The 25,528-nt window shown below is 43.1% G+C and overlaps 1 protein-coding gene and 1 long non-coding RNA gene across 3 annotated transcripts in view; both read left to right on the top strand.

Moving 5' to 3' along the window:
* LOC109884856 (guanine nucleotide-binding protein G(olf) subunit alpha-like) overlaps positions 1-25,528 on the top strand; it is a 110,610-nt gene that overhangs the window by 43,254 nt on the left and 41,828 nt on the right. For both annotated transcript variants that reach the window (XM_031810833.1, XM_031810831.1), the window contains exon 5: positions 8,058-8,155. In XM_031810833.1, the coding sequence (XP_031666693.1) occupies positions 8,058-8,155 (98 nt within the window). The remainder of the gene's footprint in view (positions 1-8,057; positions 8,156-25,528) is intronic.
* Positions 18,213-22,017, top strand: LOC116358657 (uncharacterized). Its single transcript, XR_004206435.1, has 3 exons — positions 18,213-20,428; positions 20,477-20,524; positions 20,555-22,017. It is a non-coding gene; the product is annotated as an uncharacterized LOC116358657 (long non-coding RNA).

Raw genomic sequence — 25,528 nt, forward strand, 5'->3', positions numbered from 1 at the left:
ATGGATTTATTGTGGTGGTGTAGGTAGACTATATTACATGGATTTATTGTGGTGTTGTAGGTAGACTATATTACATGGATTTATTGTGGTGTTGTAGGTAGACTATATTACATGGATTTATTGTGGTGGTGTAGGTAGACTATATTACATGGATTTATTGTGGTGTTGTAGGTAGACTATATTACATGGATTTATTGTGGTGTTGTAGGTAGACTATATTACATGGATTTATTGTGGTGTTGTAGGTAGACTATATTACATGGATTTATTGTGGTGTTGTAGGTAGACTATATTACATGGATTTATTGTGAAGGTGTAGACTATATTACATGGATTTATTGTGGTGTTGTAGGTAGACTATATTACATGGATTTATTGTGGTGTTGTAGGTAGACTATATTACATGGATTTATTGTGGTGTTGTAGGTAGACTATATTACATGGATTTATTGTGGTGTTGTAGGTAGACTATATTACATGGATTTATTGTGGTGTTGTAGGTAGACTATATTACATGGATTTATTGTGGTGTTGTAGGTAGACTATATTACATGGATTTATTGTGGTGTTGTAGGTAGACTATATTACATGGATTTATTGTGGTGTTGTAGGTAGACTATATTACATGGATTTATTGTGGTGTTGTAGGTAGACTATATTACATGGATTTATTGTGGTGTTGTAGGTAGACTATATTACATGGATTTATTGTGATGTTGTAGGTAGACTATATTACATGGATTTATTGTGGTGTTGTAGGTAGACTATATTACATGGATTTATTGTGGTGTTGTAGGTAGACTATATTACATGGATTTATTGTGGTGTTGTAGGTAGACTATATTACATGGATTTATTGTGGTGTTGTAGGTAGACTATATTACATGGATTTATTGTGGTGTTGTAGGTAGACTATATTACATGGATTTATTGTGGTGTTGTAGGTAGACTATATTACATGGATTTATTGTGGTGTTGTAGGTAGACTATATTACATGGATTTATTGTGATGGTGTAGGTAGACTATATTACATGGATTTATTGTGGTGTTGTAGGTAGACTATATTACATGGATTTATTGTGGTGTTGTAGGTAGACTATATTACATGGATTTATTGTGATGTTGTAGGTAGACTATATTACATGGATTTATTGTGGTGTTGTAGGTAGACTATATTACATGGATTTATTGTGGTGTTGTAGGTAGACTATATTACATGGATTTATTGTGGTGTTGTAGGTAGACTATATTACATGGATTTATTGTGGTGTTGTAGGTAGACTATATTACATGGATTTATTGTGAAGGTGTAGACTATATTACATGGATTTATTGTGGTGTTGTAGGTAGACTATATTACATGGATTTATTGTGGTGTTGTAGGTAGACTATATTACATGGATTATTGTGGTGTTGTAGGTAGACTATATTACATGGATTTATTGTGGTGTTGTAGGTAGACTATATTACATGGATTTATTGTGGTGTTGTAGGTAGACTATATTACATGGATTTATTGTGGTGTTGTAGGTAGACTATATTACATGGATTTATTGTGGTGTTGTAGGTAGACTATATTACATGGATTTATTGTGGTGTTGTAGGTAGACTATATTACATGGATTTATTGTGGTGGTGTAGGTAGACTATATTACATGGATTTATTGTGGTGTTGTAGGTAGACTATATTACATGGATTTATTGTGGTGTTGTAGGTAGACTATATTACATGGATTTATTGTGGTGTTGTAGGTAGACTATATTACATGGATTTATTGTGGTGTTGTAGGTAGACTATATTACATGGATTTATTGTGGTGTTGTAGGTAGACTATATTACATGGATTTATTGTGGTGTTGTAGGTAGACTATATTACATGGATTTATTGTGGTGTTGTAGGTAGACTATATTACATGGATTTATTGTGGTGTTGTAGGTAGACTATATTACATGGATTTATTGTGGTGTTGTAGGTAGACTATATTACATGGATTTATTGTGGTGTTGTAGGTAGACTATATTACATGGATTTATTGTGGTGTTGTAGGTAGACTATATTACATGGATTTATTGTGGTGTTGTAGGTAGACTATATTACATGGATTTATTGTGGTGTTGTAGGTAGACTATATTACATGGATTTATTGTGGTGTTGTAGGTAGACTATATTACATGGATTTATTGTGGTGTTGTAGGTAGACTATATTACATGGATTTATTGTGGTGTTGTAGGTAGACTATATTACATGGATTTATTGTGGTGGTGTAGGTAGACTATATTACATGGATTTATTGTGGTGGTGTAGGTAGACTATATTACATGGATTTATTGTGAAGGTGTAGACTATATTACATGGATTTATTGTGGTGTTGTAGGTAGACTATATTACATGGATTTATTGTGGTGTTGTAGGTAGACTATATTACATGGATTTATTGTGGTGTTGTAGGTAGACTATATTACATGGATTTATTGTGGTGTTGTAGGTAGACTATATTACATGGATTTATTGTGGTGTTGTAGGTAGACTATATTACATGGATTTATTGTGGTGTTGTAGGTAGACTATATTACATGGATTTATTGTGGTGGTGTAGGTAGACTATATTACATGGATTTATTGTGGTGGTGTAGGTAGACTATATTACATGGATTTATTGTGGTGGTGTAGGTAGACTATATTACATGGATTTATTGTGGTGGTGTAGGTAGACTATATTACATGGATTTATTGTGGTGTTGTAGGTAGACTATATTACATGGATTTATTGTGGTGGTGTAGGTAGACTATATTACATGGATTTATTGTGGTGTTGTAGGTAGACTATATTACATGGATTTATTGTGGTGGTGTAGGTAGACTATATTACATGGATTTATTGTGGTGGTGTAGGTAGACTATATTACATGGATTTATTGTGGTGTTGTAGGTAGACTATATTACATGGATTTATTGTGGTGTTGTAGGTAGACTATATTACATGGATTTATTGTGGTGTTGTAGGTAGACTATATTACATGGATTTATTGTGGTGTTGTAGGTAGACTATATTACATGGATTTATTGTGGTGTTGTAGGTAGACTATATTACATGGATTTATTGTGGTGGTGTAGGTAGACTATATTACATGGATTTATTGTGGTGTTGTAGGTAGACTATATTACATGGATTTATTGTGGTGTTGTAGGTAGACTATATTACATGGATTTATTGTGGTGGTGTAGGTAGACTATATTACATGGATTTATTGTGGTGGTGTAGGTAGACTATATTACATGGATTTATTGTGGTGTTGTAGGTAGACTATATTACATGGATTTATTGTGGTGTTGTAGGTAGACTATATTACATGGATTTATTGTGGTGGTGTAGGTAGACTATATTACATGGATTTATTGTGGTGTTGTAGGTAGACTATATTACATGGATTTATTGTGGTGGTGTAGGTAGACTATATTACATGGATTTATTGTGGTGTTGTAGGTAGACTATATTACATGGATTTATTGTGGTGTTGTAGGTAGACTATATTACATGGATTTATTGTGGTGTTGTAGGTAGACTATATTACATGGATTTATTGTGGTGTTGTAGGTAGACTATATTACATGGATTTATTGTGGTGTTGTAGGTAGACTATATTACATGGATTTATTGTGGTGTTGTAGGTAGACTATATTACATGGATTTATTGTGGTGTTGTAGGTAGACTATATTAAATACATTTACTAGACTTTTTTTTCCAAAGCTCCGCGTCAGTGGCTTGTCGGCTATTGGGTGGAATCTGAAAATGCTAAACGTGTTTATGTTAATTACCGTGAGACTGGCAGTTATTTGAATGACAAATCACCAACTGACAAGATGTCATGACCGCCAAAGCCCTGTTCCCTGCCTTTTGGGACAGCGACTTGTTTGGGTGGACGAATGTGCGTCTCATCATTATATACAGATCTCTGGTGTAAATGGGATGGTGCCCACCGCACAGAAGGAGCAAAGGAGACGAGACCAAATAGATAGCATGAGAACAAGCAGACATGAACTAAAACAAATTAAAAATGTGATTATTTCGATACAGGCATTTAGAATATCGCCACAAAACATACATTCAAATTAATCAAAGTTGACATATCCCCCAGTTTTAGTTTGGAATGCGTGATACTGTACTGTAGGAGAGTAGCCAGCCAAATAGAAATTATAGACAGCCAGGCTCCCCAGTAGGAGCTCTATTCTGGTGTCCTCTGGTACATTCTAATGCCTTGGTTTCATCAGGCTCCCCAGTAGGAGCTCTATTCTGGTGTCTTCTGGTACATTCTAATGCCTTGGTTCCATCAGGCTCCCCAGTAGGAGCTCTATTCTGGTGTCCTCTGGTACATTCTAATGCCTTGGTTCCATCAGGCTCCCCAGTAGGAGCTCTATTCTGGTGTCCTCTGGTACATTCTAATGCCTTGGTTCCATCAGGCTCCCCAGAAGGAGCTGTATTCTGGTGTAGTAGAGGCTGGGGTTGGAGACATGGTACTGTACATGTACTGTAGGAGAGGCTGGGGTTGGAGACATGGTACTGTACTGTAGGAGAGGCTGGGGTTGGAGACATGATACTGTACTGTAGGAGAGGCTGGGGTTGGAGACATGGTACTGTACTGTAGGAGAGGCTGGGGTTGGAGACATGGTACTGTAGGAGAGGCTGGGGTTGGAGACATGGTACTGTACTGTAGGAGAGGCTGGGGTTGGAGACATGGTACTGTACTGTAGGAGAGGCTGGGTTTGGAGACATGATACTGTACTGTAGGAGAGGCTGGGGTTGGAGACATGGTACTGTACTGTAGGAGAGGCTGGGGTTGGAGACATGGTACTGTACTGTAGGAGAGGCTGGGGTTGGAGACATGGTACTGTACTGTAGGAGAGGCTGGGGTTGGAGACATGGTACTGTACTGTAGGAGAGGCTGGGGTTGGAGACATGGTACTGTACTGTAGGAGAGGCTGGGGTTGGAGACATGGTACTGTAGGAGAGGCTGGGGTTGGAGACATGATACTGTACTGTAGGAGAGGCTGGGGTTGGAGACATGATACTGTACTGTAGGAGAGGCTGGGGTTGGAGACATGATACTGTACTGTAGGAGAGGCTGGGGTTGGAGACATGATACTGTACTGTAGGAGAGGCTGGAGTTGGAGACATGGTACTGTAGTAGAGGCTGGGGTTGGAGACATGGTACTGTACTGTAGGAGAGGCTGGGGTTGGAGACATGGTACTGTACTGTAGGAGAGGCTGGGGTTGGAGACATGGTACTGTACTGTAGGAGAGGCTGGGGTTGGAGACATGGTACTGTAGGAGAGGCTGGGGTTGGAGACATGGTACTGTAGGAGAGGCTGGGGTTGGAGACATGGTACTGTAGGAGAGGCTGGGGTTGGAGACATGGTACTGTAGGAGAGGCTGGGGTTGGAGACATGGTACTGTAGGAGAGGCTGGGGTTGGAGACATGGTACTGTAGGAGAGGCTGGGGTTGGAGACATGATACTGTACTGTAGGAGAGGCTGGGGTTGGAGACATGGTACTGTACTGTAGGAGAGGCTGGGGTTGGAGACATGGTACTGTAGGAGAGGCTGGGGTTGGAGACATGGTACTGTACTGTAGGAGAGGCTGGGGTTGGTGACATGATACTGTACTGTAGGAGAGGCTGGGGTTGGAGACATGGTACTGTACTGTAGGAGAGGCTGGGGTTGGAGACATGGTACTGTACTGTAGGAGAGGCTGGGGTTGGAGACATGGTACTGTACTGTAGGAGAGGCTGGGGTTGGAGACATGATACTGTACTGTAGGAGAGACTGGGGTTGGAGACATGATACTGTACTGTAGGAGAGGCTGGGGTTGGAGACATGGTACTGTAGGAGAGGCTGGGGTTGGAGACATGGTACTGTAGGAGAGGCTGGGGTTGGAGACATGGTACTGTACTGTAGGAGAGGCTGGGGTTGGAGACATGGTACTGTACTGTAGGAGAGGCTGGGGTTGGAGACATGGTACTGTACTGTAGGAGAGGCTGGGGTTGGAGACATGATACTGTACTGTAGGAGAGACTGGGGTTGGAGACATGGTACTGTACTGTAGGAGAGGCTGGGGTTGGAGACATGATACTGTACTGTAGGAGAGGCTGGGGTTGGAGACATGGTACTGTACTGTAGGAGAGGCTGGGGTTGGAGACATGATACTGTACTGTAGGAGAGGCTGGGGTTGGAGACATGGTACTGTACTGTAGGAGAGGCTGGGGTTGGAGACATGATACTGTACTGTAGGAGAGGCTGGGGTTGGAGACATGGTACTGTACTGTAGGAGAGGCTGGGGTTGGAGACATGATACTGTACTGTAGGAGAGGCTGGGGTTGGAGACATGATACTGTACTGTAGGAGAGGCTGGGGTTGGAGACATGGTACTGTACTGTAGGAGAGGCTGGGGTTGGAGACATGGTACTGTACTGTAGGAGAGGCTGGGGTTGGAGACATGGTACTGTACTGTAGGAGAGGCTGGGGTTGGAGACATGGTACTGTACTGTAGGAGAGGCTGGGGTTGGAGACATGATACTGTACTGTAGGAGAGGCTGGGGTTGGAGACATGATACTGTACTGTAGGAGAGGCTGGGGTTGGAGACATGGTACTGTAGGAGAGGCTGGGGTTGGAGACATGGTACTGTAGGAGAGGCTGGGGTTGGAGACATGGTACTGTACTGTAGGAGAGGCTGGGGTTGGAGACATGATACTGTACTGTAGGAGAGGCTGGGGTTGGAGACATGGTACTGTACTGTAGGAGAGGCTGGGGTTGGAGACATGATACTGTACTGTAGGAGAGGCTGGGGTTGGAGACATGGTACTGTACTGTAGGAGAGGCTGGGGTTGGAGACATGATACTGTACTGTAGGAGAGGCTGGGGTTGGAGACATGATACTGTACTGTAGGAGAGGCTGGGGTTGGAGACATGGTACTGTACTGTAGGAGAGGCTGGGGTTGGAGACATGGTACTGTACTGTAGGAGAGATGGTACTGTAGGAGAGGCTGGGGTTGGAGGCATGGTACTGTACTGTAGGAGAGGCTGGGGTTGGAGGCATGGTACTGTAGGAGATGCTGGGGTTGGAGACATGATACTGTAGGAGAGGCTGGGTTTGGAGACATTATACTGTACTGTAGTAGAGGCTGGGGTTGGAGACATGGTACTGTAGGAGAGGCTGGGGTTGGAGACATGATACTGTAGGAGAGGCTGGGGTTGGAGACATGATACTCTACTGTAGGAGAGGCTGGGGTTGGAGACATGGTACTGTAGGAGAGGCTGGGGTTGGAGACATGGTACTGTAGGAGTGGCTGGGGTTGGAGACATGGTACTGTACTGTAGGAGAGGCTGGGGTTGGAGACATGATACTGTACTGTAGGAGAGGCTGGGGTTGGAGACATGATACTGTACTGTAGGAGAGGCTGGGGTTGGAGACATGGTACTGTAGGAGAGGCTGGGGTTGGAGACATGGTACTGTAGGAACCTCCTTGGTTTCGTATTGAAGTCAATGTACCCAGAGGAGGATGGAAGCTAGCTGTCCTCCAGCTACAACATGGTTCTACCCTAGAGAGTGCTGTTGAGGCTACTGTAGACCTTCATTACAAAACAGTGTATTTTAATCAATTATTTAGTGATGTGAAAATATTGAGTGTAGTTTTATCAAAAAAAAAGTGTCTTCTATTTTTATGAAATTCACGTGGGAGGATGGTCCTGCCCTTCCTCCTCTGAGGAGCCTCCACTGGTGTTTGTGTGAGACTGACTGACTTTCTAAAGGTCTTCTTTTGTGCGTTAGGAGAGCGACTAGGCTACAACCTGTATATTACATTAATACAACGTGCTTGATTTGACATTTTAGTCATTTATCCAGAGCGACTTATAGGAGAAATGATGGTTATTTGACGTCTTGGGGATTTCAACCAGCCACCTTTTCGGTTACTGACCCAACACTCTTAACTGCTAGACTACGTCCCGATTCTGGTCTGCTCCTAACCTTCTGTCCTCTCTCTCTACCCTCTGTCCAGGAGTTCTTTGATCATGCGAAGAAGCTGTGGGATGACGAAGGAGTGAAGGCGTGCTTCGAAAGGTCCAACGAGTACCAGCTCATCGACTGTGCACAATAGTAAGTTCTGTCTCCATGGCAGTCTACCTCCCATCCTCCACCTACTACACAAAGCATTGTTGGTTGTGGGAGCTGTTCCTAAACTTAAGCCAAGCTTATCATCTTGTTGTGGGAGCTGTTCCTAAACTTAAGCCTAGCTTATCATCTTGTTGTGGGAGCTGTTCCTAAACTTAAGCCTAGCTTATCATCTTGTTGTGGGAGCTGTTCCTGAACTTAAGCCAAGTGTGAGCTAACCAAGGTCGCCAATTCAATTCTAAATACTCGGGTTAAGTGTGCCTTGAATTCTAAATACTCGGGTTAAGTGTGCCTTGAATTCTAAATACTCGGGTTAAGTGTGCCTTGATTTCTAAATACTCGGGTTAAGTGTGCCTTGAATTCTAAATAAATCTCTGACAGTGTCACCATCAGCTTGTTGTGGGAGCTGTTCCTAAAGTTAAGTGTTAAGAGCTTTATGCCTCCTCTTCCTTTAACGGGGTGCTCAAGGAAGCAGCTTTGTTGTTGTTGGAACATTTCAACCAGTGTGGTGCTTGGAGAGGACACGGCCTACAATGAGTGATATGGCTAAAACAATTAGCTGACTTTCGCTTCTTTTTATTTTATTTTTTATTTTAACCCCCCTTTACTCCCCAATTTCGTGGTATCCAATTGTTAGTAGTTACAACTCCCGTACGGGCTTGGGAGAGACGAAGGTCGAGAGCCGTGCGTCCTCTGAAACACAACCCAACCAAGCCGCACTGCTTCTTTAACACAGCGCGCATCCAACCCGGAAGCCAGCCGCACCAATGTGTCGGAGGAAACATCTTGCACCTGGCGACCTTGGTTAGCTCACACTGCGCCCGGCTCGCCACAGGAGTCGCTAGTGCGTGATGAGACAAGGATATCCCTACCGGCTAAGCCCTCCCTAACCCGGATGACGCTAGGCCAATTGTGCGTCGCCCCATGGACCTCCCGGCTGCGACAGAACCTGGACTCGAACCCAGAGTCTCTGGTGGCACAGCTAGCACTGCGCCACCCGGGAGGCCCTACTAGATCACTGCGCCACCCGGGAGGCCCTACTTTCACTTCTTTACCTTTTCGTTTGTAGGCCGTGTCCTCTCTATCTTCATGCACTGCTTATTAGGCTCTACATCCCTTGTAAAGCGGATTCATGTGCATAATTTATCGCAATTGGGTTGAGGTCAGGTGATTTGTAGAAGCCAGGTCATCTGATGCAGCACTCCATCACTCTCCATCTTGGTCAAATAGCACCTACACAGCCTCAAGGTGTGTTGGGTCATTGTCCTGTTGAAAAACAAATGATGTTCCCACTAAGCCCAAACTAGATGGGATGGCGTACCGCTGCAGAATGCTGTGGTAGCCATGCTGGTTATTTTTGTATTTAAATGTTTTATTTAACCAGGTAAGTCAGTTAAGAACAAATTTTTATTTACAATAACGGCCTAACCCGGCCAAACCCAGACGACGCTGGGCCAATTGTGCGTCGCCCTATGAGACTCGGATGTGATACAACCTGGATTCGAACCAGGTACTGCAGTGACGCCTCTTGCACTTAAATGCTGTGTCTTAAACCGCTGCGCCACTCGGGAGCCCTGAATTCTAAATACTCGGGTTTAGGGAGCCCTGAATTCTAAATACTCGGGTTTAGGGAGCCCTGAATTCTAAATACTCGGGTTTAGGGAGCCCTGAATTCTAAATACTCGGGTTAAGTGTGCCTTGAATTCTAAATAAATCTCTGACAGTGTCACCATCAAAACACCATCACACCTCCTCCCATCATTGGGTTGTTGGGGGTACCGGAGGACCGGAGTTGGGCTGTTGGGGGTACTGGAGGACTGGAGTTGGACTGGAGTTGGGCTGTTGGGGGTACTGGAGTTGGGCTGTTGGGGGTACTGGAGTTGGGCTGCTGGGGGTACTGGAGTTGGGCTGCTGGGGGTACTGGAGTTGGGCTGCTGGGGGACTGGAGTTGGGCTGCTGGGGGTACTGGAGTTGGTCTGCTGGGGGTACCGGAGTTGGGCTGCTGGGGGTACTGGAGGACCAGAATTGGGCTGCTGGGGGTACAGGAGGACTAGAGTTGGGCTGTTGGGGGTACTGGAGGACCAGAGTTGGGCTGGTGGGGGTACTGGAGGACCAGAGTTGTGCTGGTGGGGGTACTGGAGGACCAGAGTTGGGCTGGTGGGGGTACCTTAGGACCAGAGTTGGGCTGGTGGGGGTACCTTAGGACCAGAGTTGGGCTGGTGGTGGTACCGGAGGACCAGAGTTGGACTGGTGGGGGTACCGGAGGACCAGAGTTGGGCTGGTAGGGGTACCGGAGGACCAGAGTTGGGCTGGTGGGGGTACCGGAGGACCAGAGTTGGGCTGGTAGGGGTACCGGAGGACCAGAGTTGGACTGGTGGGGGTACCTTAGGACCAGAGTTGGACTGGTGGGGGTACCTTAGGACCAGAGTTGGACTGGTGGGGGTACCGGAGGACCAGAGTTGGGCTGGTGGGGGTACCGGAGGACCAGAGTTGGACTGGTGGGGGTACCTTAGGACCAGAGTTGGACTGGTGGGGGTACTGGAGGACCAGAGTTGGGCTGGTAGGGGTACCGGAGGACCAGAGTTGGACTGGTGGGGGTACCTTAGGACCAGAGTTGGACTGGTGGGGGTACCTTAGGACCAGAGTTGGACTGGTGGGGGTACCGGAGGACCAGAGTTGGGCTGGTGGGGGGTACCGGAGGACCAGAGTTGGACTGGTGGGGGTACCTTAGGACCAGAGTTGGACTGGTGGGGGTACTGGAGGACCAGAGTTGGACTGGTGGGGGTACTGGCATTGGGAAACAGCCCTGGTGTATGTTATGACCAAGCACAATCACAGCTTTTTTTCAATTCAGGAAGTTTTCTATTCCAGCTCCGTGTATCACTTTGTACTTGAAGAGAAGAGTCTCTTCTTCTCTGTAGCTCAGTTGGTAAAGCATGGTGCCACTTAACTCACCTAAGGCTGTCAAACATGTCCAATCACCATCCAGTTGTCCATGTTTCATAAGCCAATCATGTATAGCTTCTCGTTGTTTGGCAGGAAGACACAGCCAATTGCGTCTCAACCCCTCCGTCTTTGAATTATGGATGACGTGAAAATAAGAAAAAAAAGAAAGCTGGTCAACAACAATCCTGATCGAGAAAGTCGGGGCGAATTTCACTTTTCAAATTACAAGGTAAGATCCGAGAATAATAGCTTATGAATTACACCTGTAATTAATTATGTTGCATGCTAATAATTGCTGATTTAACTAACCGATAGCCATTGTCATCGACAATTTACCAGCAAGATGGCTAGCTAGCCAATGTTAGGTACCATTCCAATTGACATCTGCATTTCGATTTCACTACAAGATAAAATATTAAGCCAGCTAGTTAAGGTTGTTTTTTCACTTCTATCAAGGTGCTATATCTAGCTAATGAGTTCGCTAGTTAAGACAGTAGCACTCTAGTTAGCTTTGCTAGCTAGCTAGTCGATTTGTCATGACACAAGTCGAAGCTAGAAATAGTGTTTCTTACTTTCTTTAAATGACTTTAAAATGATCCTGATCGATTGAATGATTAGTAATGTTTTGAGCTAGTTTGTTTTAAAAACAATAGAGATAATAGTTGAAATGGCTACCTGATGGCTGTAATCCGGCTACCTGGTGGCTGTAATCTGGCTCCCTGATGGCTGTAATCCGGCTACCTTGATGGCTGTAATCTGGCTCCCTGATGGCTGTAATCCGGCTCCCTGATGGCTGTAATCCGGCTCCCTGATGGCTGTAATCCGGCTCCCTGATGGCTGTAATCCGGCTACCTGATGGCTGTAATCCGGCTACCTGATGGCTGTAATCCGGCTACCTGATGGCTGTAATCCGGCTACCTGATGGCTGTAATCCGGCTACCTGATGGCTGTAATCCGGCTACCTGATGGCTGTAATCCGGCTACCTGATGGCTGTAATCTGGCTACCTGATGGCTGTAATCCGGCTACCTGATGGCTGTAATCCGGCTACCTGATGGCTGTAATCCGGCTACCTGATGGCTGTAATCCGGCTACCTGATGGCTGTAATCCGGCTACCTGATGGCTGTAATCCGGCTACCTGATGGCTGTAATCCGGCTACCTGATGGCTGTAATCCGGCTACCTGATGGCACTCGGAAATGCAGCCAACGGGTTATTTTTGAGAAGCATATTTTAATTCTGAAAATGACTTGTAAAAAAAGCGTACTACGTTCAGTTGTTTTCCCAACACACACACACACACACACGGTGTCTCTCTCCGCTGGTGCTGTCACATGCTCTGATCAAACACACTTCTGGATCGCCCATTTTAAGGTGTTTACATGTCCTAATCAATTTGAAGGAGAATGATGGAGTGCTGCATCAGATGGCCTGGCCTCCACAATCACCTGACCTCAACCCAACGGAGATGGTTGGACCGTAGAGTGAAGGAAAAGCAGCTAACAAGTGCTCAGCATACATGGAAACTCCTTCAGCACTGTTGGAAAAGCATTCCAGGTGAAACTGGTTGAGAGAATGAGTAGATGTGTCCAAACTTTTGCCTGGTACTGTAAATGCAGTATTTTTTGTTTGAGTCACAGGGTTAGTAGGGGTTCAGACCTGTCAATTCATTGTTTTCAGGGAAAGGAGTAGATTAGTCATGTCGAACAGTTTTTCAGTAATTTATTGTTGCAAAGAAAAAAAAAATTGTTCATAATTATAGTTTCCCCACACACACACACACACTTTCAGACAGTCAGAAGCTCATTGCCATGGCAACAGCGGTACAGGTACTGGGACAAAACGAGGAAGGGGGGATTTTCAACTAATCAATTATAAGAAACATGACCACTAGTGTGTAACATGTTAGAACTTTGGAATTATATTTCCCTCTATTTCTCTCTCTCTCTCTATTTCCCCTTCTCTATTTCCCCCTCTCTATTTCCCCCTCTCTATTTCCCCCTCTCTATTTCCCCCTCTCTATTTCTCTCCCCTTCTCTATTTCCCCTTCCCCCTCTCTATTTCTCTCCCCCTCTCTATTTCCCCTTCTCTATTTCTCTCCCCTTCTCTATTTCCCCTTCCCCCTCTCTATTTCTCTCCCCCTCTCTATTTCCCCCTCTCTATTTCCCCTTCTCTATTTCTCTCCCCTTCTCTATTTCCCCTTCCTCCTCTCTATTTCACTCCCTTGGTCCTTTCAGTGAGTATGTGGTCAGTGACAGCAACTGTGGATACATCTAGTGGGGAGGGAGACGGAGGAGTGGGGAGGGAGACGGCGGGGGAGTAGGAGGAGGAGGAGGAGGAGGAGGAGGAGGAGGAGGAGGTGGGGAGGGAGGAGGTGGGGAGGGAAGGGAGGGATGACGGCGGGGGAGGAGGAGGAGGAGGAGGTGGGGAGGGAGGGAGGAGGTGGGGAGGGAGGAGGAGTGGGGAGGGAGACTGAGTAGGAGGAGTGGGGAGGGAGACGGAGGAGGAGTGGGAGGGAGACTGAGGAGGTGGGGAGGGAGACTGAGGTGGGGAGGGAGATGGAGGAGGAGGAGGAGGAGGAGGAGGAGGAGGAGGAGGTGGGGAGGGAGACGGAGTGGGGAGGGAGACGGAGTAGGAGGAGTGGGGGAGGGAGACGGAGGAGGAGGAGTGGGGGAGGGAGACGGAGGAGGAGGAGTGGGGGAGGGAGAAGGAGGAGGAGTGGGGGAGGGAGGAGGAGTGGGGGAGGGAGACGGAGGAGGAGTGGGGGAGGGAGGAGGAGTGGGGGAGGGAGACGGAGGAGGAGGTGGGGAGGGAGACGGAGGAGGAGGAGAGGGAGACGGAGGAGGAGGTGGGGAGGGAGACGGAGGAGGAGGTGGGGAGGGAGACTGAGGAGGTGGGGAGGGAGACTGAGGAGGTGGGGAGGGAGACGGAGGAGGTGGGGAGGGAGACGGAGGAGGAGGTGGGGAGGGAGACGGAGGAGGAGTGGGGAGGGAGACGGAGGAGTGGGGGAGGGAGACGGAGGAGGTGGGGAGGGAGACGGAGGAGGTGGGGAGGGAGACTGAGGAGGTGGGGAGGGAGACTGAGGAGGTGGGGAGGGAGACTGAGGAGGTGGGGAGGGAGACGGAGGAGGAGGTGGGGAGGGAGACGGAGGAGGAGTGGGGAGGGAGACGGAGGAGGAGTGGGGAGGGAGACGGAGGAGGAGTGGGGAGGGAGACGGAGGAGGAGTGGGGAGGGAGGTCGGGGAGGGAGACGGAGGAGGAGGAGGTAGAGGAATGTGTATGATGATAAAGGGGCTGCTTGAGGAACTGGACAGACGCAAGTAAACAAGGCTGTATCAGTTTCCCAGTTTTATTCTCTCACTAATCTGATCTGTGACTTCAGTCTGTTTCTCATCCTCTGTTGCCAGGGCAACTGCCCGGAGCCCCACCCTCACCTCCCAGGTCCGGATCATGCCGTTTAACTGTGGGCCCCCACTGCCGGGAACCCCTGCAGGGCTGCCGAGAACCCCTGCAGGGCTCAAGGGCCTGAAAGAGGTACGGTTTTTAAGCCTTGAGACGATAGAGACACGGATTGTGTTTGTGTGCCATTTAGATGGTGAATTGGTCCAGTAGCTACAGGGCAGTCATCTCTCTCTCTCTCTCCAGTAGCTACAGGGCAGTCATCTCTCTCTCTCTCTCTCTCCAGTAGCTACAGGGCAGTCATCTCTCTCTCTCTCTCTCTCCAGTAGCTACAGGGCAGTCATCTCTCTCCAGTAGCTACAGGGCAGTCATCTCTCTCTCTCTCTCCAGTAGCTACAGGGCAGTCATCTCTCTCTCTCTCTCTCTCTCTCCAGTAGCTACAGGGCAGTCATATCTCTTTCTCTCTCTCTCTCTCTCTGTCTGTCTGTCTCTGTCTCTGTCTCTCTCGAGTAGCTACAGGGCAGTCATCTCTCTCACACTTTCTGTCCTGTCTGTCTGTCTCAGAAACATCATGAAGGTGTGAGGGAGATACTGATGAATCGTGGAGCTCTCCAGATTCCTCTGATGAAGAGGACGGAGGGCCAGACCACGTTCAGTGCCACCACTACCTGCCAGCCAACCCACCCATGCAGAACACTTGATTGGTTTGCTAAGTGGCAACTCGTCACTAGTTTCCACAGAGCCGTACTCCACCCCTTTTTATATTCTTCCTGAAACAAGAACAATTAGGAGTTTTTTCCCTCTGTTTTGATGAAGGCTGTCCTATGTTTGGATACGGTTTTGTCATTCACTCAATCACTCACTTGCAATGCCCACTCATTACCTTGGGCCCCTAGTAGCTCTGTATGTGTTTATTACCTTGGGCCCCTAGTGGCTGTGTGTGTTTATTACCTTGGGCCCCTAGTGGCTGTATGGGTTTATTACCTTGGGCCCCTAGTGGCTGTATGGGTTTATTACCTTTGGCCCCTAGTGGCTGTGTGTGTGTGTGTGTGTGTGTGTTTCACATTTGTCATTAATAAATATGTTTCTATATTTCATAATTCTTTGACTTTTATTTGTAGTTAAACATTTTATTTATTTAGCTTATTTATTTACATACAGAGCCAGCTAAAATAGTTGGTCATTTGTCATATACAGAATGTTATGTATGTATATTATCAGGTAATATGCAGTCCACAAGAAACAATAACTGATTCCAGATAATAATTGCATGAGGAAGGTAATAAGGTAAAACCCTCATCAGAATAGAAGTATATTACTGTACCACATTCAATATGTTAACTCAGGACACCTTCACCAATGTGAACACGAACTTCCTTTTGGGAGACTATGGTGGTTGTTCAAGAGATTTTAGTTCTGGCTGAGGCTTGGGACCTTCAGGTTCACACTTCCCCCGTCGTCAAAAACAACTTGTTTTCAGCTACTCATAATAAATAATTACTAGTTAACACTAACATTACTAGTTAACACTAAACACTAACATTACTAGTTAACACTAAACACTACCATTACTAGTAAACATTAATAAACACTAACATTACTAGTAAACACTAATAAACACTAACATTACTAGTTAACACCAGTAAACACTAACATTACTGGTTAACACCAGTAAACACTAACATTACTAGTTAACACCAGTAAACACTAACATTACTAATAAACACTAACATTACTAGTAAACACAAATATTAACATTACTAGTAAACACAAACACACATTACTAATAAACACAAACACTGACATTACTAGTAAACACAAACACTGACATTACTAGTAAACACTGACATTACTAGTAAACACTAACATTACTAGTAAACACTAACGTTACTAGTAAACACTGACGTTACTAGTAAACACTAAACACTGACATTACTAGTAAACACTAACATTAGTAGTAAACACTAACATTACTAGTAAACACTGATATTACTAGTAAACACTAATAAACACTGACATTACTAGTAAACACTAACATTACTAGTAAACACTGACATTACTGGTAAACACTGACATTACTAGTAAACACTAACATTACTAGTAAACACTGACATTACTAGTAAACACTAATAAACACTGACATTAGTAGTAAACACTGACATTAGTAGTAAACACTGACATTAGTAGTAAACACTGACATTACTAGTAAACACTGACATTACTAGTAAACACTGACATTACTAGTAAACACCGACATTACTAGTAAACACTAAACACTGACATTAGTAGTAAACACTAATAAACACTGACATTACTAGTAAACACCGACATTACTAGTAAACACTAATAAACACTGACATTAGTAGTAAACACTAATAAACACTGACATTATTAGTAAACACTAATACACACTAATAAACACTAACATTACTAGTAAACACTAATAAACACAAACATTACTAGTAAACACTAACGTTACTAGTAAACACTAACGTTACTAGTAAACACTAACGTTACTAGTAAACACTAACATTACTAGTAAACACTAATGAACACAAACATTACTAGTAAACACTAACGTTACTAGTAAACACTAACATTACTAGTAAACACGAACATTACTAGTAAACACTAAACACTAACATTACTAGTAAACACTAACATTACTAGTAAACACTAATAAACACTGACATTAGTAGTAAACACTAATAAACACTGACATTATTAGTAAACACTAATACACACTAATAAACACTAACATTACTAGTAAACACTAATAATCACTAACATTACTAGTAAACACAGACATTACTAGTAAACACAGACATTACTAGTAAACACAGACATTACTAGTAAACACTAACATTACTAATAAACACTAACATTACTAATAAACACTAACATTACTAGTAAACACTAATAAACACAAACATTACTAGTAAACACTAACGTTACTAGTAAACACTAACGTTACTAGTAAACACTAACATTACTAGTAAACACTAATAAACACAAACATTACTAGTAAACACTAACGTTACTAGTAAACACTAACATTACTAGTAAACACGAACATTACTAGTAAACACTAAACACTAACATTACTAGTAAACACTAACATTACTAGTAAACACTAACATTACTAGTAAACACTAACATTACTAGTAAACACTAACATTACTAGTAAACACTAACATTACTAGTAAACACTAATAAACACTGACATTAGTAGTAAACACTAATAAACACTGACATTATTAGTAAACACTAATACACACTAATAAACACTAACATTACTAGTAAAAACTAACATTACCAGTAAACACTAAAACACTAACATTACTAGTAAACACAGACATTACTAGTAAACACAGACATTACTAGTAAACACTAAACACAAACATTACTAGTAAACACTAACGTTACTAGTAAACACTAACGTTACTAGTAAACACTAACATTACTAGTAAACACTAATAAACAAACATTACTAGTAAACACTAACGTTACTAGTAAACACTAACATTACTAGTAAACACTAACATTACTAGTAAACACTAAACACTAACATTACTGGTAAACACTAACATTACTAGTAAACACTAACATTACTAGTAAACACTAACATTACTAGTAAACACTAATAAACACTAACATTACTAGTAAACACTAACATTACTAGTAAACACTAATAAACACTAACATTACTAGTAAACACTGACATTACTAGTAAACACTAACATTACTAGTAAACACTGACATTACTAGTAAACACTAATAAACATTAACATTACTGGTAAACACAAACATTACTAGTAAACACTGACATTACTAGTAAACACTAACATTACTAGTAAACACTAAAACGCTAACATTACTAGTAAACACTAATAAACACCAACAATACTAGTAAACACTAACATTACCAGGAAACACTAACAAACACGAGCATTACTAGTAAACACTAACATTACTAGTAAACACTAACATTACTAGTAAACCCTGACAATACTAAAACACTAACATTACTAGTAAACACTAGTAAACACTAACATTACTAGTAAACACTAATAAACACTAACATTACTAGTTAACCCTGACATTACTAAAACACTAACATGACTAGTAAACACTAACATTACTAGTAAACACTAGTAAACACTAACATTACTAGTAAACACTGACATTACTAGTAAACACTGACATTACTAGTAAACACTAACATTACTAGTAAACACTAGTAAACACTAACATTACTAGTAAACACTAGTAAACTCTAACATTACTAGTAAACACTAACATTACTGGTAAACCCTGACAATACTAAAACACTAACATTACTAGTAAACACTAGTAAACACTAACATTACTAGTAAACACTAGTAAACACTAACATTACTAGTAAACACTAATAAACACTAACATTACTAGTTAACCCTGACATTACTAAAACACTAACATGACTAGTAAACACTAACATTACTAGTAAACACTAGTAAACACTAACATTACTAGTAAACACTGACATTACTAGTAAACACTGACATTACTAGTAAACACTAACATTACTAGTAAACACTAGTAAACTCTAACATTACTAGTAAACACTAACATTACTAGTAAACACTGACATTACCAGTAAACACTAGTAAACACTAACATTACTAGTAAACACTAACATTACTAGTAAACACTAACATTACTAGTAAACACTGACATTACTAGTAAACGCTAGTAAACACTAACATTACTAGTAAACATTAACATTACTAGTAAACACTAGTAAACACTAACATAACTAATAAACACTAACATAACTAATAAACACTAACATTACTAGTAAACACTAACATTACTAGTAAACACTAGTAAACACTAACATTAATAGTAAACACTGACATTACTAGTAAACACGAGTAAACACTAACATTACGAGTAAACACTAACATTACTAGTAAACACTAGTAAACACTAACATTACTAGTAAACACGAGTAAACACTAACATTACTAGTAAACACTGACATTACCAGTGAACACTGACATTACTAGTAAACGCTGACATTACTAGTAAACACTAACATTACTAGTAAACACTGACATTACTAGTAAACACTAACATTACTAGTAAACACTAACATTACTAGTAAACACTTGTAAACACTAACATTACTAGTAAACACTAACATTACTAGTAAACACTTGTAAGCACTAACATTACTAGTGAACACTGCCATTACTAGTAAACACTAACATTACTGGTAAACACTAACATTACTAGTAAACACTGACATTACTAGTAAACACTAACATTACTAGTAAACACTAGTAAACACTGCCATTACTAGTAAACAGTAACATTACTAGTAAACACTGACATTTCTAGTAAACACTGACATTACTAGTAAACACTAGTAAACACTGACATTACTAGTAAACACTGACATTACTAGTAAACACTAACATTACTTGTAAACACTAACATTACTAGTAAACACTAATATGAAGAAAAGGATGGGGAGCGCAGCAAAGTAGCCTCAGTTAGCCTCGCTAGGAATTTGATGGAGTCAAGACAGACACTACCTGTCGTGGAGGGTAAACGCAGGTATGAGCTGTATTACCTACTTATTCGTCAGTGGTCATTACGTATACTCCTTCATCGTCAGGCTACGTATCAGTAGTAGTGTAGTGTAGGTATACTCCTTCATCGTCAGGCTACGTATCAGTAGTAGTGTAGAGGAGGTATACTCCTTCATCCTCAGGCTACGTATCAGTAGTAGTGTAGAGGAGGTATACTCCTTCATCCTCAGGCTACTTATCAGTAGTAGTGTAGTGTAGGTATACTCCTTCATCCTCAGGCTACGTATCAGTAGTAGTGTAGTGTAGGTATACTCCTTCATCCTCAGTGTAGTGGAGGTATACTCCTTCATCCTCAGGCTACGTATCAGTAGTAGTGTAGTGTAGGTATACTCCTTCATCCTCAGGCTACGTATCAGTAGTAGTGTAGTGTAGGTATACTCCTTCATCCTCAGTGTAGTGGAGGTATACTCCTTCATCCTCAGGCTACGTATCAGTAGTAGTGTAGTGTAGGTATACTCCTTCATCCTCAGGCTACGTATCAGTAGTAGTGTAGGTATACACCTTCATCCTCAGTGTAGTGGAGGTATACTCCTTCATCGTCAGGCTATGTATCAGTAGTAGTGTAGTGTAGGTATACTCCTTCATCCTCAGGCTACGTATCAGTAGTAGTGTAGGTATACTCCTTCATCCTCAGTGTAGTGGAGGTATACTCCTTCATCCTCAGGCTACGTATCAGTAGTAGTGTAGTGTAGGTATACTCCTTCATCCTCAGGCTACGTATCAGTAGTAGTGTAGGTATACTCCTTCATCCTCAGTGTAGTGGAGGTATACTCCTTCATCCTCAGGCTACGTATCAGTAGTAGTGTAGTGTAGGTATACTCCTTCATCCTCAGGCTACGTATCAGTAGTAGTGTAGGTATACTCCTTCATCCTCAGTGTAGTGGAGGTATACTCCTTTATCCTCAGGCTACGTATCAGTAGTAGTGTAGTGGAGGTATACTCCTTCATCCTCAGGCTACGTATCAGTAGTAGTGTAGTGGAGGTATACTCCTTCATCCTCAGTGTAGTGGAGGTATACTCCTTCATCCTCAGGCTACGTATCAGTAGTAGTGTAGTGGAGGTATACTCCTTCATCCTCAGTGTAGTGGAGGTATACTCCTTCATCCTCAGGCTACGTATCAGTAGTAGTGTAGAGGAGGTATACTCCTTCATCCTCAGGCTACGTATCAGTAGTAGTGTAGAGGAGGTATACTCCTTCATCCTCAGGCTACGTATCAGTAGTAGTGTAGAGGAGGTATACTCCTTCATCCTCAGGCTACGTATCAGTAGTAGTGTAGAGGAGGTATACTCCTTCATCCTCAGGCTACGTATCAGTAGTAGTGTAGAGGAGGTATACTCCTTCATCCTCAGGCAACGTATCAGTAGTAGTGTAGAGGAGGTATACTCCTTCATCCTCAGGCTACGTATCAGTAGTAGTGTAGAGGAGGTATACTCCTTCATCCTCAGGCTACGTATCAGTAGTAGTGTAGAGGAGGTATACTCCTTCATCCTCAGGCAACGTATCAGTAGTAGTGTAGAGGAGGTATACTCCTTCATCCTCAGGCTACGTATCAGTAGTAGTGTAGAGGAGGTATACTCCTTCATCCTCAGGCTACGTATCAGTAGTAGTGTAGAGGAGGTATACTCCTTCATCCTCAGGCTACGTATCAGTAGTAGTGTAGAGGAGGTATACACCGCATCAATAAAGCTGATGGAAGAGAATGTTTAGCTTAAAATGTTATTCAGCTGTTATTTCTTCACATTGGTTCACTGACCGAGTGTACAAAGCTGTTATTTCTTCACATTGTGTACATTGGTTCACTGACAGTGTACAAAGCTGTCAAGTCAAAGGGTGGTTACTTTGAACAATCTCAAATATAAAATATATTTTGATTTGTTTAACACTTTTTTGGTTACTACATGATTCCATATGTGTTATCTCATAGTTTTGATGTCTTCACTATTATTCTACAATGTAGAAAATAGTACAAATAAAGAAAAACCCTTAAATGAGTAGGTGTGTCCATACGTTTGATTGGTACAGTATATTTGCACCCTCTTGGCATTCTCTCAACCAGCATCACCTGGAATGCTTTTCCAACAGTCTTGAAGGAGTTCCCACATATGCTGAGCACTTGTTGGCTGCTTTTTCTTCACTCTGCAGTCTAACTAACTTTTTCCACATTTTGTTAAGTTGCAGCCTTATTCTAAAATGGATTAAATAAAAACAATTCCTCATAAATCTACACACAATACCCCATAATGACAAAGCGAAAACAGGTTTTTAGACATTTTTGCAAATGTATTAAACTTCACAAACTGATGCCTTATTTACACAAGTATTTAGACCCTTTGCGTGTGCTCAGGTGCATCCTGTTTCCATTGATCCTCCTTTATATATATATACAGTGGGGCAACAAAGTATTTAGTCAGCCACCAATTGTGCAAGTTCTCCCACTTAAAAAGATGAGAGGCCTGTAATTTTCATCATAGGTACACTTCAACCATGACCGACAAAATAAGAAGAAAAAAAATCCATAAAATCACATTGTAGGATTTTTTATTAATTTATTGCAAATTATGGTGGAAAATAAGTATTTGGTCAATAACAAAAGTTTATCTCAATACTTTGTTATATACCACTTATTGGCAATGACAGAGGTCAAACGTTTTCTGTAAGTCTTCACAAGGTTTTCACACACTGTTTCTGGTATTTTGGCCCATTCCTCCATGCAGATCTCCTCTAGAGCAGTGATGTTTTGGGGCTGTTGCTGGGCAACACAGACTTTCAACTCCCTCAAAAGATTTTCTATGGGGTTGAGATCTGGAGACTGGCTAGGCCACTCCAGGACCTTGAAATGCTTCTTACGAAGCCACTCCTTTGTTGCCCGGGCGTTGTGTTTGGGATCATTGTCATGCTGAAAGACCCAGCCACGTTTCATCTTCAATGCCCTTGCTGATGGTAGGCTTTGTTACTTTGGTCCCAGCTCTCTGCAGGTCTTTCACTAGGTCCCCCCGTGTGGTTCTGGGATTTTTTGCTCACCGTTCTTGTGATCATTTTGACCCCACGGGGTGAGATCTTGCGTGGAGCCCCAGATCGAGGGAGATTATCAGTGGTCTTGTATGTCTTCCATTTCCTAATAATTGCTCCCACAGTTGATTTCTTCAAACCAAGCTGCTTACCTATTGCAGATTCAGTCTTCCCAGCCTGGTGCAGGTCTACAATTTTGTTTCTGGTGTCCTTTGACAGCTCTTTGGTCTTGGCCATAGTGGAGTTTGGAGTGTGACTGTTTGAGGTTGTGGACAGGTGTATTTTATACTGATAACAAGTTCAAACAGGTGCCATTAATACAGGTAACGAGTGGAGGACAGAGGAGCCTCTTAAAGAAGTTGTTACAGGTCTGTGAGAGCCAGAAATCTTGCTTGTGTGTAGGTGACCAAATACTTATTTTCCACCATAATTTGCAAATAAATTCATAAAAAATCCTACAATGTGATTTTCTGGATTTTTTTCTCTCATTTTGTCTGTCATAGTTGAAGTGTACCTATGATGAAAATTACAGGCCTCATCTTTTTAAGTGGGAGAACTTGCACAATTGGTAGCTGACTAAATACTTTTTTGCCCCACTGTATATATGGGGCGGCAGGTAGCCTAGTGGTTAGAGCGTTGGACTAGTAACCGGAAGGTTGCAAGTTCAAATTCCCGATGACAAGGTACAAATCTGTCATTCTGCCCCTGAACAAGGTAGTTAACCCACTTCCTCAGTTATGTCATTGAAAATAAGAATTTGTTCTTAACTGACTTGCCTAGTTAATAAAATGTAAATAATTGATCATAATACAGAATCAAAAAGGTGTCCGTGTCCAGGGCTGTGTCCGGTGCAGAGTTTTAGGCCTGATGCTTGGGACTAGGTCTGGTGATATTGCTAGGGCTGCCACTGCCAGTATATAGATGGGGCTGATGGTGAGAGGGTGTGGTGGTCACAGGACTGTCAGCCGCCCTGGGAGCCAGTGACACAGTCACCTGGGGCAGAGAGGCTGAAGACTGGTGCCTATTGTCTGACATTCAGTCAGGCCCGCTCACTGTTTCCATCTATAGCTGGTTACCTGTTCCCTGTTCTCTAGTTTCAAGTTTTAAAGTTTGTCACATGCGCAGGATACAGCAGGTTTAAACTACAGTGAAATGCTTCCAACAGTGCAGTAATTAGTATCACACAAGAAGAACGAGAAATAGACACGGCTGGTATGAATGTCCTAAATGGCTGGAAGCTTGCATACTGTTCTCTTCTAGCCTGTTCTCTGTTCTCTAGCCTGTTCTCTGTTCTCTAGCCTGTTCTCTGTTCTCTAGCCTGTTCTCCAAGCTAGCCTGTTCCTTGTTCTCCTAGCCTATTCTCCTAGGTATCATGATTATCCTAGCTTGCATGTTCTGCTAGCCCATTCTCCTAGGTATCATGTTCTCCTAGCCTATTCTCCTAGGTATCATGTTCTCCTAGCCTATTCTCCTAGGTATCATGTTCTCCTAGCTCGCCTCTTATCCTAGCCAGGCCTGTTGACTCATCCAGCTGTAACAGACATATACCAGGAGCTGTGCCAGGCCTGTTGACTCATCCAGCTGTAACAGACATATACCAGGAGCTGTGCCAGACCCACCACGTCTGTTGACTCATCCAGCTGTAACAGACATATACCAGGAGCTGTGCCAGGCCTGTTGACTCATCCAGCTGTAACAGACATATACCAGGAGCTGTGCCAGGCCTGTTGACTCATCCATCTGTAACAGACATATACCAGGAGCTGTGCCAGGCCCACCACGTCTGTTGACTCATCCAGCTGTAACAGACATATACCAGGAGCTGTGCCAGGCCTGTTGACTCATCCAGCTGTAACAGACATATACCAGGAGCTGTGCCAGGCCTGTTGACTCATCCAGCTGTAACAGACATATACCAGGAGCTGTGCCAGACCCACCACGTCTGTTGACTCATCCAGCTGTAACAGACATATACCAGGAGCTGTGCCAGGCCTGTTGACTCATCCAGCTGTAACAGACATATACCAGGAGCTGTGCCAGGTCTGTTGACTCATCCAGCTGTAACACATATAATTCACTGGCTTGTATGCGAAGCAGTAATTGTTTCAAAACATCTCCTGCCATGTCACTGATGCGTCGTGAAACAGTGTTGATTTATGAAGGGATTGTCTGTATAGTTTTTTGGGGGTCTTTCCCCCCAGCATTGTCTCAGCCATTTCCACGTCAGCAGGAAGAATGAAGTCCTCCACCATAGTATGGGGCTTGCCTGTCCTTGCCACTCCTCCACAATAGTATGGGGCTTCCCTGTCCTAGCCACTCCTCTACAATAGTATGGGGCTTGTCTGTCCTAGCCACTCCTCCACAAT

This window comes from Oncorhynchus kisutch, linkage group LG30, assembly GCF_002021735.2.
Source record: "Oncorhynchus kisutch isolate 150728-3 linkage group LG30, Okis_V2, whole genome shotgun sequence".
Taxonomy (NCBI): Eukaryota; Metazoa; Chordata; class Actinopteri; order Salmoniformes; family Salmonidae; genus Oncorhynchus; species Oncorhynchus kisutch.